The sequence below is a fragment of the Hemitrygon akajei genome, chromosome 12 (genome assembly GCF_048418815.1).
Source record: "Hemitrygon akajei chromosome 12, sHemAka1.3, whole genome shotgun sequence".
NCBI lineage: Eukaryota > Metazoa > Chordata > Chondrichthyes > Myliobatiformes > Dasyatidae > Hemitrygon > Hemitrygon akajei.
Genome location: NC_133135.1, coordinates 7,046,453 through 7,062,326, shown reverse-complemented (window position 1 = coordinate 7,062,326; position 15,874 = coordinate 7,046,453). Strand labels below are relative to the sequence as shown.

At 44.6% G+C, this 15,874-nt stretch overlaps 1 protein-coding gene across 2 annotated transcripts in view; it reads left to right on the top strand.

Moving 5' to 3' along the window:
• Positions 1–15,874, top strand: part of samd13 (sterile alpha motif domain containing 13) — a 71,191-nt gene that overhangs the window by 24,223 nt on the left and 31,094 nt on the right. For both annotated transcript variants that reach the window (XM_073062537.1, XM_073062538.1), the window contains one exon: positions 10,050–10,182. In XM_073062537.1, coding sequence (XP_072918638.1) covers positions 10,050–10,182 — 133 coding nt within the window. The remainder of the gene's footprint in view (positions 1–10,049; positions 10,183–15,874) is intronic.

The following is a 15,874-nucleotide window of genomic DNA, read 5'->3' as shown; positions in this document are numbered from 1 at the left end:
ACATCCATGAGTATGTCAGGAAGATGGCCCCTAAGGGTGACCTCCTAGGGGAATACCTCAGACACAGGCATGGGACATGGAAACGGAAGTGGGTGAAGCAGAGCCAGAGGACCAGAGGGCATGGCAGGACAAGCCACTGCACGGGATGTACCATCTTGAGGGATTCGCCAAAGGTTAATTTGCAGGTTGAGTCTGTGGTGAGGAAGGCACCACAGTGTTAGCATTCATTTCAAGAGGACTAGAGTGTAAATGCAAAGATGTATTGTTGAGACTTTATAAAGCACTATGGAGGCCTCACTTGGAGTATCGTGAGCAGTTTTGGGCCCTTAGAAGGGATGTGCTGAAACTGGAAGCAGTATAAAGGAGGTTCTTGAAACTGTTCCAGGATGAATAGCTTGTCAGATGAAGAGTGTTTGATGGCTCTGGGCCTGTATTCACTAGAATTTGGAAGAATGTGAGATGACCTAATTGAAACCTATCGAATGGTGAAAGGCCTTGATAGAGTGGATGTGGAGAGGATGTTTCTTATAGTGAGAGTGTCTAAGACCAGATAACAGAGCCTCAGAATAGAGGGGTATCCATTTAGAATGGAGATGAGGAGGAATTTCTTTAGTCAGAGAGTGGTGAATCTGTGGCATTCTTTGCCACAGGCAGCTATGGAGGCCAAGTCTTTATGTATATTTAAGACAGATGTTGATAGATTCTTGGTTAGTCAGAGCATGAAGGTATTTGGGGAGAAAGTAGAAGATTAGGGCTGAGAGGAAAATTGGATCAGATATGATGAAATGGCAGTGCAGACTTGATGGGCTAAGTGGCCTCATTCTGCTCCTATATCTTATGTTCTTAAGTATAGCAACTATGAAGAATTTGATGGTATCAGCAATTATTTTGAAATTTGCAATGAAAATGAAGATTTGGAGGGTGCAATCATTGATGACACTGGTAGAAGGCAGTGCATTTTCTGTGCTGCACTGGCTTTGCTTATTTACAGTCAATCAAAAGAACATGGCAGTGTACACAGGATGAATTCCAATACCGATAACTATTAGGAGCTAATATAGAGTTTTATAGAACTGTAGTAGTACTTATAGCATCCTGATTTATTCTGTATTTCATTTATATACCTAATTTGTTACTCAGCTAAATGTAGTTGGTCTTTTTTATATATATTTTTTAAAACTATTGTCATAAAACTTGGGGTAGCTGCTTAATTGGGCCAAAATGTACTGGTCCTGTTGTGTCTCAATTAACTGGAATCCATTGTAGTTTAGAAACATAGAAAACCTACAGCACAATACAGGCCGTTTAGCCCACAAAGTTGTGTCAAACATGTCCCTACCTTAGAAATTACTAGGCTTACCTATAGCCCTCTATTTTTCTAAGCTCCATGTACCTATCTAAAAGTATCTTAGAAGACCCCATTGTATCCGCCTCCACCACCGTTGCCGGCAGCCCATTCCATGCACTCACCACTCTGAGTAAAAATCTTAGCCCTGACATCTCCTCTGTACCTACTCCCCAGCACCTTAAACCTGTGTCCTCTTGTGGCAACCATTTCAGCCCTGGGAAAGAGCCTCTGACTATCCACATGATCAATGCCTCTCACTATCTTGTACACCTCTGTCAGGTCATGTCTCATCCTCCATCGCTCCAAGGAGAAAAGGCCGAGCTCACTCAACCTATTCTCATAAGGCATGCTCCCCAATCCAGGCAACATCCTTGTAAATCTCCTCTGCACCCTTTCTATAGTTTACACATCCTTCCTCTAGTGAGGCAACCAGAACTGAACATAGTACTCCAAGTGGGGTCTGACCAGGGTCCTATATAGCTGCAACATTACCTCTCGGCTCCTAAACTCAATCCCACGATTGATGAAGGCCAATACACCGTATGCCTTCTTAACCACAGAGTCAACCTGCACAGCTGCTTTGAGCGTCCTATGGACTCAGACCCCAAGATCCCTCTGATCCTCCACACTGCCAAGAGTCTTACCATGATTACTAAATATTATTTTACTATATATAATTTATTATGAGTAAAGTTTATTTCTGAAATTATAAAAGCATTACCAAATTGCGGAGTAGAGGGATGAGTCGGATATGGACTCCCTGCCGACCGCTGGCTGGTGGCAGGACCAGGTTTTACAGAACATCTCCAAGGAGGAACAATGCAGGGAGATGGGCAGGGGAAACCCAGATTTGGATTGTTGCCGTGGAGATGGATGGAGTCAAGGCCATGATGTGGCAGGAAATAGAATGGTTCAGCCTTCCCACTGGTTTGGTTAGAGTACCTTTCTGTGTTATCAGGTCAGCAGTAAAGGTCACGTGTGATACCCAGCCTGCAAACTACCTTTTCCAACAGCTCCCTTGATGAAAGCACTACTGTTCATTTATTTGTTTACTGCTGTGTGGTATGATGTGGGTAATCATGGTCTTGTGGCGACCCACTTCCTAGCGCACTCGAACCGGCTCACAAATAGCCAGCGCGCCGGCATAAAGGCCAGTCCCAAAAGGGCGCCAGGTCTGCTTCACCAGCAAGGGGAAAAGCCCGCGGGGGACTGTGAATATGTGCCCCCCTACAGCATCCGCGCCCGGGGAGGGCAGGATCAGGAAGGCTTTGAAGCGAGGCCGCGAAGTTCGAATAAAATCTTTTTGTAACTGCAGTTCATTGACTCCGTGTCGTTATTTCAGTGCTACATGTAGCACACCGCTACAGTCTGTCCATTACCATGATTGTTCTTGGCAAATTTTTATGCAGAAGTGGTTTGCCATTGCCTTCTTCTGGACAGTGTCTTTACAAGCCGGGTGACCCCAGCCGGTTATCAATATTCCAGAGATTGTCTGCCTGGCGTCAGTAGTCACATAACCGGGACTTGTGATACACACCAGCTGCTCTTACGACCATCCACCACCTGTTCCCATGGCTTCATGTGACCCTGATGGGGGGGCTAAGTAGGTGCTACACCTTGTCTAAGGGTGACTTTGATAGAGGTGTATCCCTACCCTATCTCCCCCCCCCCCCCCACCCAAGAAAGCACTATAGGGCTATTAAAACAGCAACCACACCATTTTAGAAGTTTCTTCCCTAGTTGATTTGGTTAATTCTAGTTAGCCCCCGCCCCCCCACACCCCTCTGTCCATTGCCCCCATCACTGCACCGTAAGCATTTTAAACCAGTTGTCATAATGCTGTTTACACTGCAGTGACGGTACTGTGCAAAAAACATGGATGTAGCTGGAATGCACAGTGATGTATTATATCTTTGCAGTTACCAAATAACATTTAATACTACTGAGCTAATACAATGATAAGTGCTCTTATTTCTGTTTCCCAACCACCTTCCTATGTTAACCATTAAGCAGGACTGTGCAAAAGTCTGCGGTACCCCAGCTACCACTGTTCTATCTGCCTCTGTCAGCAACCACCAGCAGTTAATTCCTGCCACCCCACACTCTCTACGTAATTTAAAAAAAAAACAACTTGCTCCTCACATTTACTTTAAACTTGCCCTCTCTCACCTTAATCCATGCCCCCGAGTATTAGACATTTCCAATGGGAGATTATAACATTTCCTGGGGAAAAAGTAAATACAGGTAAGGAAAAATTACAGTGGATTCTGGTTAGACACTACTGTGTGCTTAGAGCAAACAGTTTTTAAATAGCATGAGCTGTACGTGCTTGTGTTCAAAAAGCAATGATTTTTGTCACTGATAGTTGGTGAGAAGTCAGCAGTAGAAACTGTTTTGTTCACTGTGGTTTCAAGCATTCAGTCTTGGAATTGCCAGAAACAGCTGGGAGTGAAAATGAAACTATTTCACTACTACAAGAAGTTGGGAACTATGAAGAATCTGAAGGTATTGACAATCATCTTGAATATTACAATGAAAATGAAAATTTGTGGGATACAGTATTAGAAAGCATTGTATGAAGGCAGTCCATTATCTTCATTAGGTGTCTGCACTGATTTTGTTTACAGTCAATCAAAAGAGTATGGCAGTGTACACTGGATGAATTCTTCCGTCGTTAACTATTGGGAACTAATTCACAATTTTAAAGAACTATAATTTGTTCTCTCTTTCATTTAAAGACATAATTTCTTATTCAGCTAATCGGTAATCTGTCTTTTTAATACCTTTTTAATTATTTCCATGAAACTTCAGCTAATTTGGTTGTCACTTCTTTGGTCCAAAACGTATTGATCCCAATGAACCAGATTCCACTGTGTGTAAGAGTCTTTTCTCCCCTATTTAGGGTGGAAATGTTAAATCCTGGAAGTCCTCGGTTTAAGGTTTGAGGGGAAAAATCTAGAGGAAATTTATGAGGCAGACATTTCTTTTTAAATGCACGGAGAGTGGTGGATGCCTGGAATATACTGATTTGGGTGCTGGTGGAGGCAGATATGACATTTAAGAGACCTGTAGACAGGTGCCTGAACTCGTAACTAATAGAGGGATATGCATCACATACAGGCTGAAGAGGTTAGTTTAATTTGGCATTGTGGTCAGCACAAACAAGATGGGTCGAAGGGCCTGCTTCTGTGCTATACCATTGGGCCTTTCAGGTACAACGAGTTGCACTGCCCAACCCCAGACTGATCCCAGGACAATTTGCAATCACTGATTAACCAGCTAGGGTGGTGGGGTGGAGATACAAATTTACTAGGTATCTGCACTGATTTTGTTCATTTACAGTCTTTCAAAGGAGCACTGTGTCGTACACTGGATGAATTTCTTCATTGATATCTCATGGGATACTAATACACAATTTTAAAGTACTGCAATTTGTTCTCGCTTTCACTTAAATACATAATTTGGAGGTGTAAGGTGCTCCTTCCCTCTGCTAGCCTGCACATCACCCTTGGGCAAGGTGTAGCATCTGCTTAGCCCCCGGATAAGGATCACATGAAGCCATGGGAGCAGGTGGTGGATGGTCGTATGAGCAGCCGGTGCATATCACAAGTCCTGGTTATGTGACCACTGACACCAGGCAGACAATCTCTGCAGAGTATTGACAATGGCTGGGGTCGTCTGTCTTGTAAAGACACTGTCCAGGAGAAGGCAATGGCAAACCGCTTCTGCAGAAAAATTTGCCAAGAACAGTTATGGTCATGGAAAGACCATGTTTACCCACGTCATGCAACACAGCATGTAATGAAGTAACAGATTAACCTCCTAACTGATACCTCTTTGGAATGTGGGAGGAAGCCAGTGTGCCTGGAAGAAGCCCTAGGCACTTACCGGAAAGATGTGCAAACTTCTCGCAGAGGACACGGGAATTGAACTCTGAACTCCATTACCCCAAGCTGTAATGGTTTTGTGCCAGCCATTGCGTGACTGTTCTGTGTTTTACTGAGCTGACATGGTGTGCTGTCATTAAACTTTCATTTAAATATCACTAGTATGGGGAAAAAATGTACAGAGTTTGACAGAGAGAGCCTTTGCTTTCTGCCTCGTTATCACTGATGTGCAGAGGGAATGAGTAAATGCTATTACTGCAGAGTGCAGCAGCCAATCCAAAACACTCGGGCCAGGGCGAATGCCACCACAGTCGAGGGCTTGCCTGGTGTTTGTAACGGGCTTTGGAGCTCACAACCCCTGGGCGCTGCTGGCTGAAGCTCACCGAAGCCTCAGAGAAAGCTGGCGATTGATCTGCTGTGTCTGAACAGAACTTGAAGCTCCTAGTGAGACGAGCACTAAACACACATTCTGTTCTTAGCCAAGTCACTGCCAGCAACCTCAACCTCAGCTGCTAAGCCAATTGCAAGCAAATGCTTCTGGATCAATTTGGCAGGTTTATTGGAATCTGTTTATTATCAGTAAGGAGAGACAGGAGCCTCTGAATTCACACCATCAGGTTCGGGAACAGCATTTCCCCTCGACCATCAGGCTCCTACACCAGAGGGGATAACTTCACTCAACCCATCATTGAACTGTTCCCACAGCCTATGGACTCACTTTCAAGGTCTCTTCATCTCATGTTCTCGATGTATATTGCTTTTTTTTTCTGTTTGTATTTATAGTTTGTTGTCTTTTGCTCATTGATTGTTTGTCCATATTGTGCCTGGTCTTTTTGATAACAAATATACTTTGAACTTTCACTTTATCACATACAGTAGTTTAAAGATTAGGTTTATATGACACAGGTGCATCAAATTCTCCTGGGACATCCCAAGAATGAGGCAGGAACCATACCAGTTCAGTTTTGCCACCTTGACCTTGTAAGAAATAGTAGGGGTGAGGGTGAGAGGTAAACCATTTGGCCCCTGAAATGCTCTCCTCTCACTCAGTAAGGTTGTGGTTTCAGCTTGACCTTTTCTCTTCTCCAGAACCCTGGGCATTGGTTTAAGGTGAGATTAAAGGTTAGCTTTTTGTGTGTCACATGTGCTTTGAGACATACAGTGAAATGCGTTGTTTGTGTGATCGACTCACACGGTCCGAGGATGTGCTGGGGGCAGCCCACAAGTGTTGCCAGGCCTCTGACGCCAACATAGCATGCCCACTACTTATTAATTCTAACCCGTACACTTTTGGACTTCAGGAGGAAACCAGAGCACCTGGAGGAAATACACAGGGAGAACGTGCAAACTCCTTACGGACAGAGGTGGGAATTGGAACAGCAGAACTTGGCCCTGTTGTGCTAACCAATATGCTGCTGTGCTGCCCCGAACAATGTTAGTACTAAGATACAGTGGGAAGGCTTTGTTTGTGCAAGGGTCACCACAAGTAGATTGGGAGATCAAACGTAGCTCCACCCTGCCACCACAACAGTAAGTATATGTGGATAGAGCACATGTAAGTATGTAGAGACATGGTGGGGAGGTTATAACACTGGCAAATCTCACAAACCAAGTATATCTCACTGCAGGGATCACCATGGACACGGCGGGCAAATGGCCTCTCTCTGTGCCATAGGAGTCTACTATGATTACCCAGTTAGCATATACCAATGTCCCTTTGTAGAACTTAGAATACTACAGCATAGTACTGGCCCTTTGGCCCACAATGTTATACCAACCTTTTAACCCACTTTTAAGATTGATTGGTGAGGATCGCCCAGGACATGCCAAATTTCTTAAACCTCCTGAGGTAATAAGAGGCACTGATGGGCTTTCTTGGCTGTGACATCTAGGTGATTGGACCAGGACAGGCTGCCAGTGACGTGCAGGAGGGTCTTGGTTTAATTCAGCCCTGTGTTCAGTTCAGACATTGTGCTCATTCCTGTTTGGCTCTGCGTAGTGGTTAGCATAACGCATTACAACGCCTGCGATCGGGTTCAGTTCCTGTCGCCGTCTGTGAAGAGTTGGTACGTTCTCACCATGTCCACGTGGGTCTCCTCTGGGTGCTTGGTTTGGAATGTAGGGTGAAACCACGTACAAGTTAGGGTTAGTGAGTTGTGGACGTGCTGTGTTGGTGTCGGAAGCAAGGTGACATTGATGCACTACCCTGGCACATCCTTGGGCTGTGTTGGTCTTTGACACAAACAACACATTTCACTGTATGTTTCAATATACTTGTGACAAATAAGGCTCATCTTTCAGGAGTCTTTTTCCATAAACACAAGAGATTCTCATGTTCTTCTCTAGGAGTTTGGATGTTAAGATAGCAACCATTTTAATTCCCATCCCCATTCCCATTTCGATGTGTCAGTGCATGAACAATGAGGCCAACCTCAGGTTTGAGGAGCAACATGTCATATTCCACTTAGGTAGCCTCCAACCTGATGGCATAAATATTGATTTCTCCAACTTCTGGAACTTTTCTCCCCTCCCTCTTCCCTCTTCTTCAATTCCCCACTCTAGCCTCTTACTAATTCTCCTTATCTGCCTATCACCTCCCCCTGGTGCCCCCCCCCTTCCCTTTCTCTCATGGTCCACTCTCCTCTCCAATCAGATTCTTTCTTCTCCAGCCCTTCGCCTTTTCTTCCTTTCACCTCCCAGCATCCCCTCCTCCCCCACCTTTTTATTCCGGCATCTTCCCCCTTGCTTTCCAGTCCTGAAGAAGGGACTTGGCACAAACGCTGACTTTTTATTCCTCTCCATAGATGCTGCCTGACCTTCTGAGTTCCTCCAGCATTTTGTGTGTGTTGCTCTGGATTTCCAGCATCTGCAGAATCTCTTGTGTTTATCATTGGTTAGTATCGTGTACCGGCTGTTTCCAGCACATCCTTTTGGACTGTGTTGGTTATTGACACAAATGACGACTTTCACTGTGTGTTTTGATGTTCATGTAACAAATAAAGTTATTCTTTGACAAACTTCTATAGACGTGCAGTAGAGAGTATATTGACTGGTTGTATCACAAACTGGTATGGAAACACCAGTGCCCTTGAACAGAAATGCTTACAAAATGTAGATACGGTTGAGTTGAGTTGTTCTCTGATCTTAGCAATCCATCTGCAAATATTTTCTCACCATATGAGAAGACATCATCAGTGTGCTTTCACTTGTCCATCCTCTTAATAATTGGCTTTTATACACTTACCAATCAGTTACAAACAAGAGAAAATCTACACATGCTGGAAATTCAAGCAACATGCACAAAATGCTGGAGGAACGCAGCAGGCCAGGAAGCATTGATGGAAAAGAATATAGTCAATGTTTCAGGCTTCGACCCTTCATTGGGACTAGAGGAAAAAAAGATGAGGGGTCAGAGTAAGAAAGTGGGGAGAAGGGAGGGAGAAACACAAGGCGATAGGTGAAACTGGGAGGGGGAAGAGAGAAGCAAAGAGCTGGGAAGTTGATTGGTGAAAGATAACAGGGCTGGAGAAGGGGGAATCTGATGGGAGAGGATATAAGGCCATGGAAGAAAGAAAAGGGGGAGTTTCTGATCAATCAGTTGATTGGTCGTCATTACAGGAACTCAATCGTGACGAATGAAGGGCAACTATGTTGTCTGGAATTTTGCCTGCAGTTACTTATTAAAGGGAATGAAGCCTACATGTTTACAGAATCGTTTGTGAAAAGCCACACTTCTAGGAATTCTCTTGCATGTCATGAGTTTGCTTCCACTGTGACTTTCACTGATGCCCAGTTGAATTTGTGAGCCTCTCGATCTAAATGGGTGCAGACTAGGGAGAGCTGGTCAGAAATGAATATGGTGCATATTATCACCATATTAAGCTCTCCCTACCATTGAGCACATCTACGTGGAGCGCTGTTGCAGGAAAGCAGCATTCATCATCGGGGACCTCCACCATCCAGCACCTGCTCTTTTCTCGCTGCTGCCATTAGGAAGGAGGTACAGGAGCCTCGGGACCCACACCACCAGGTTCAGAAATACTTAACCATCAAGCTCTTGAACCAGAGGGGATAGCTTGACTCAACTCAACTTGTCTCATCTCTGAACTGTTCCCTCCACTGATATCTCGTGTTCTCTATTGCCTTAATATTATTATTCCTTTTTTCTTTCTTTTTGTATTTGCACAGTTTATTGCCTTTTACACATCAGTTATTTGTCCGTCTTGTGTGTGGCCTTTCATTAATTCTATTGTGTTTCGTTGAATTTACTGTGATTGCCTGCAAGAAGGTTGGGACATACAGTATACGTATTTTGATAATAAATTTATTTTGAACTTTGATCTTTAAAAGTTGGGTAGCGGGGTGGAGATGTGTCTCTAGCACAGGATTTGTAAGCTGCTCCTTCATTCCACTAGCCTTCAGATCCCTCTTGGACAAGGTGTAGCATCTGCTTGGCCCCCTCTATCAGGGTCACGTGAAGTCAGTGGAGCAGGTGGTAGATGGTCAGGCGAGCAGCTGGTGTAGATCACAAGTCCTGGTTATGTGACCACTGACACCAGATCTTCTATCATTTATGTAGAAGATCTTGATCATCATACAACACGACACATAATGTGATGGTAATCTTTAAAAGTGCCTCTTGTCCTTGTAGATTCAGGATATCTTGAGAAATGTAAAACATCGGATACTTTTACAGACGGTTTAATCAGTGTGTGGGGTGTGATTGGGACCTGGTGGGGTTGAGTTAACATGTGGCAGCTGCGTGGGCTCAGAGTCTGCTCTCCTGACGTTGTCTCTGTGGCTCCTGTCCCTAGGGCTATGCCAGGATTCGCAAGGAGCGAGCTTTTGAAGCAGATGCTCGTTTAACGAACACGACAACAGGTGACGACGCTCCGGACGAGTGTATGGAACCAGAACTGACAGAGATCGAAGAACGCACCAGTCTAGGTGAGGCTCATCGCTTGTGTTTCATTCGTTTGAGTGGGGGCCTCGTAGAATCATACAGCAGGAACAAACTCTTCATCTCTCCATGTCTCTGCTGATCCATTTAATGAATCCTATCTAAAACAGTTACTTTCCCCAAGTAATAAGGCTGATCAATACCTTCACCCACTAACCCACCCCTCCACATCCCCCACCACCACTACTTTATCATTTCTTGTCAGAGCTACCTTATGTACAGACACTCCTGTGCCTAGCATCACTTTATGGACATACAATCAATCTATGCATAGAAGCTATCTTACATATTTATATTATTGTCTTCTTTATCTTATTGTTTTTTTTTGTGTGGTGCATTGGATCCAGAGTAACAATTATTTTGTTCTCCTTGACACTCGAGTACAGGTTTCCCCCACTATCCGAAGGTAGAGCGTTCCTATGAAATGGTTTGTAAGCCGGAATGTCGTAAAGTGAAGAAGCAATTACCATTTATTTACATGGGAAAAATTTGTGAGCGTTCGCAGACCCAAAAAATAACCTACCAAATCATGCCGAATAACATAAAAAACCTAAAATAACAGTAACATATAGTAAAAGCAGGAATGATCTGATAAATACACAGCCTGTATAAAGTAGGAATACTTTTCCGCAATTATTGCAGCACTGTCCACCACAGCGAAAATTCCACGCAAGCGCTCCCAGCAGAAACACTTTTTCCAGTAACCTTTAAGCTATGAAGCTACCGAATAACACATAAAAATACACAGCCTATATAAAGTAGAAATAATGTACGCCCAGTGTAGTTTCACTCACCGGAATTGGGAAGACAGTGAGCACACTGATGATGGTGTGTTAGACTGAGTCGTCGGAGGCTGGGCTGGTGGGAAGTAGAGGAGACTGGGGTGTCATCTCATCGTTGTCTGTTTCCATCAGGGCAGGCAGGTCACCTTCTTCTATGTCTGCCTGCCTCAATGTCGAAGGTCGAGTTTCGTCGTCTGCTGTGGCTGATGTGGAAGGCTTGAAAAACGACAGTATGCTTGACTGCTTAGCCTCGCACATTTTTCTATCATACAGTTCTTGGTAAGCACTCAAACCATCCTGCAAATATGCCCTAAACCTACGTACCCTTTCAAAATTAAAGTCATACTTTTCTGCAATCATTGCAGCGTTGTCAATCGCAGCGAAAATCTCACGTAATTGCTTCATGTTCAGTTCCTGGATGTCTTCACTTTCAGGTCAGTCGCTACTGCGTTCGCCTTCAATTGTTATCCTTTCCTCTTCATCAGCTCTTCATCTCTCAGTTCTTGGTCATGGGATGCCAAAACCTCTTCAACATCTTCTTCGTCAACTTCCACAAACCCTTAGCCAAACTCTCTATTTCCTTACTTTGTTCACCACCATCGAAATGCTTAATTATGTCTAGTTTTACGCTAAGTGTAACACCCTTACTCGCTCTTTTAGGCTTTTCCAATACCTTAGAACTCATCTTGCTAACGGATGCACAAAATAAATCGACATAAAGCACAGATGCTCACAGGCACGTGTTTAAGCAATGCCGGCTAGAATGCAGTTCCGGGGAGGAGCTTGGCTGTTCAGCGCGTGCGCTGCCTTTTCTCGTAACGGTGAAAACACCTTCTGTTAGCGAAAACAGGTAACTAGGTCTTTCGTAACAGCGAGTTGACGTAAAGCGAACGTTCGAAAAACGGGGGGCACCTGTACTGGAAATAATGTTAACCAGGGATTCCCAACCTGGGGTCCACGGATCCCTTGGTTAATGGTAAGAGTCCGTGGCAGGAAAAGGGTTGAGGACCCCTGCATTAAACAATCTTGAACCTTGGTCCAAAGCCTAACCTGTGCAGATAGAATTAGGCCATTTGGCCCTTTAAAGTTTGCTCTACCATCTGATCATGGTCAATCATGCTTAAGGCTCCTAGCCTGAAGCATCGACTATCCACTTCCCTCCACAGATGCTGCCTGACCTTATGAGATCCTCCAGCAGTTCATTTTCTGTTCCGGATTCTGGCATCTGCAGTCTTGTTGAATTTTTTTCCCCCACTCTTCCCCCTTACTCCCCCAACCCTGAAGCCCCCTTGCTGTTCAAAAACATATAGGTTCCCTCTCAGCCTATCTTTATGGCTGACCCAACCTGCAAGTATGCAAGATAAGCTCGTCACTCTTCCTCGGTACGTGACAATAATAAGGCCGTTCCATTTCGACCATAAGTTATAGGAGCAGAATTAGGCCATTTTAATCATGGCTGATTTATTGTCCCTCTCAACCCCGTGCTCCTGCCTTCTCCCCTTTACTTTTCACGCCTTGACTAATCAAGAACCCATCAACCTCAGATATGGGGCCCAAAACTACTCTCAATACTCCAAATGTGGTGTGACCAATACTTTATAATGCCTCAGCATTACATCCTTGCCAGAACTTCAGGACCTGAGCTATAGACTAATAGGTTAGGACCTTATTCCCTGGAGTGGAGGAGAATGAGAGGAGGTTTGATGGAGATATATAAAATTTGGGGTGGTAAATTTAAATTGGCTTTTTCTATTGAGGTTGAGTGAACCTGGAACTAGAGGTTATAGGTTAAGGGTGAAAGGTGAGATGTCTAAGGGGGACTTCTTCATTTAGAGGGTGGTGAGTGTGTGGAAGGAGCTGCCAGTGGAGGTGGTGGATACAGGCCCGATTACAGCATTTAAGAGAAGTTTGGAAAGGTACGGATGGGCGAGATATGGAGGGCTATGGGTGGACGGGACTAGGCAGAATACAAGTTTGGTCTGAACGGCTCATTTCTGTGCAGTAGTGTTCTATGACTGTTACTCTCGTGTATTCCAGTCCTCTTGAAATGAACACTAACATTGCACTTGCTTTCCTTACCAGAAATAAACCCGCAAGTTAACCCTTAGGAAAACCTGTACTAGGTCTCCCAAGTCCCTTTGCACCTTTGATCTCTGAAATCTCATTCCATTTAAAAAATAGTCTACATCTTTATTCTTCCTGAAACCCCTTTAATACTAGGTGTTGCTAGAAACAGTGCTGATTAGCCCTTTGCTAACAATATTAGCCAATGGACTCTGCAGTGAGAAAACCACCTTTCTTGAATTCCCAATCTGAGCGAATCCTGTGTAAGTGCTGCCCACTGTCAGCAAGAAATAACACATTATCCACCACGTACAATTTGAAAAAAATGTAGATTTACAAATCTCAGCTTTATTGACCAGTTAGAAGGAAAAAGAAGAACAGTTAACTCGGTCCAAATGTGCACTCAGGTTGCAGCTCATCTTGAGGTTGCCTTAACTCGCGTGCTGAACCCACGATCTGTGTGAAAGCACGCGTGACTTTCCGATGTCACTCGAAATTCATCTTGAACAAACAGGCGCACCCCCCCTCCCCCACAGTAGTAACTGTTCCTTCCTCCTTGAGGCCATTCATTTGCACAAAGCACCTTGTGCAACAGGGACTGCATCCTCAGCCATCTTTCCCTGCCCCCCCCCCCCGTCTTCTCCCAGCTCCCATCAAAAAAACCTCAACCCACACCAGTGTCCATCACCAAAAACCTCTCCGCCCAGCTTTCTCTAGAACCTTCTCCCAATTCCACCATCCTAACTGGCTGACACAATATTCCCAAGTTGAACAGGGCTCCTTATCTCTAGCTGAAGCCCAAACATGCTAAAAGCAAAACAGACTGCTCTTGTAGAACTGCTAAAATAAGGTACCTACAGCATAGCAGTAGAAATGTTAACCAGGGATTACATTCTTCTCTCCCCCCCCCCCCCCCACCAAAACATAGTCACGTCCTCATGACTTTGAACGTAATCAACCCATCATTAATAACATAGTTTTAAAAGGATTTTTGTGATCCAATCCATTTGTGAATGGAGTGACATATCTCACTAGGGGGATAGACACAACACTCTGTTCCCCTGGTGTGTCATAGGCCAGCCTCTCTGGGGGTTTCCTTACTCTTTGCGACCTCCTTATCCCACCTTTGGCTCCTCCAGCTTCAACCATGCTTTGTGACCTTTCCAGTCTACTAGAGGTTGCCTCCCTCTGTCTATCGCTTGTGTCTTTGGTGGCTCAGGAACCCCTGCTTCCTGACTGAACTTAACTTCCTTCAGTTTAAGCAGGTGCTGCCAAACATCTTCATCCTCCACTGGTACTAACTGGTGAGACCTCTCTCAGAAAGGGGTGTCCTCGGTTACTCTAATAGTGTGGCAAGTACTCCTGGTGTAACCAACATCAGACTCGTCAGTAGAAAATGCATCTTCACATCTCAACATCTTCTCAGTTAATCTCCTTTTCCATTCTTCAGACATTCCGGTAAATTTGGGTGTTCCTGTCACTCTAGCTGCTCCTCCAGGATGTAACATGACAGGTTTAGACTGGGTGTACCACACAGTTCCTCGTTTCTGCTCATCATCCTGCTCAGGGGGAACTTGCACCTTCTCAAAAGCAGCTTTGAACACGGTGAATGGATAAGGTTTTCAAAAAGTTCTCTCCATTCCTCTCCTCAAATGCTCCCAGGAGCCTTCTCACAATGGCAGTACTTGTTCCCACAAGAATGGAAGCTCCACCCTTTGTAACTGGATCCGGGCAGACCAACATTGGTGTGCCAATAGTCTCAGTTGCTCCAACATCTGCTTCTGAAAACTCCAGCTTCAATGACAAGTAATCATCATATGGATATCCATCAGTACTAAGCCCCTGAATCTCAAGGGCACTAAATGAACTGGTGTCTGGCAGCTTCATGTGTGGCATCTTGTTAAAAGCCTTCTAAGAATATGCTAGTATCCTCATCTTCACAGTTGCCCTTAAAACTTTTTTTTGAGTGTGTCCACACCTGAAACCTTTGCAGCAGTTCAGAGAGAATCAGACAATGAGCTTGGGATCCTTCTTGCTAATGGAGGTTAATCAAAACAAACATGACAGGGGAGTTCTTCTCATTTTTAGGCCAAGATCTCTTGCTTAAGTTGTACCTTCCCTGGTTTGTTTGTGTTTGTCACTAGTGCTGCTCCAAGTTCATTACTGCTGTGTTTCAGACAGACAGACATACTTTATTGATCCCGAGGGAAATTGGGTTTCGTTACAGCCGCACCAACCAAGAATAGTGAAGAAATATAGCAATATAAAACCATAAATAATTAAATAATAATAAGTTAATCATGCCAAGTGGAAATAAGTCCAGGACCAGCCTATTGGCACAGGGTGTCTGACACTCCGAGGGAGGAGTTGTAAAGTATGATGGCCACAGGTAGGAATGACTTCCTATGACGCTCAGTGTTACATCTCGGTGGGATGAGTCTCTGGCTGAATGTACTCCTGTGCCTAACCAGTACATTATGGAGTGGATGGGAGTCATTGTCCAAGATGGCATGCAACTTGGACAGCATCCTCTTTTCAGACACCACCGTCAGAGAGTCCATTTCCACCCCCACAACATCACTGGCCTTACAATGAGTTTGTTGATTCTGTTGGTGTCTGCTACCTTCAGCCTGCTGCCCCAGCACATAACAGCAAACATTATAGCACCGGCCACCACAGACTCATAGAACATCCTCAGCATCGTCCGGCAGATGTTAAAGGACCTCAGTCTCCTCAGGAAATAGCACTGGGTACTTGCTTGCCCCAAAACTTCCAATCAGTTCATCCAAAATTGTCCTGGGACGTCCCAAGAACGAGGCAGGAACCAAACAAG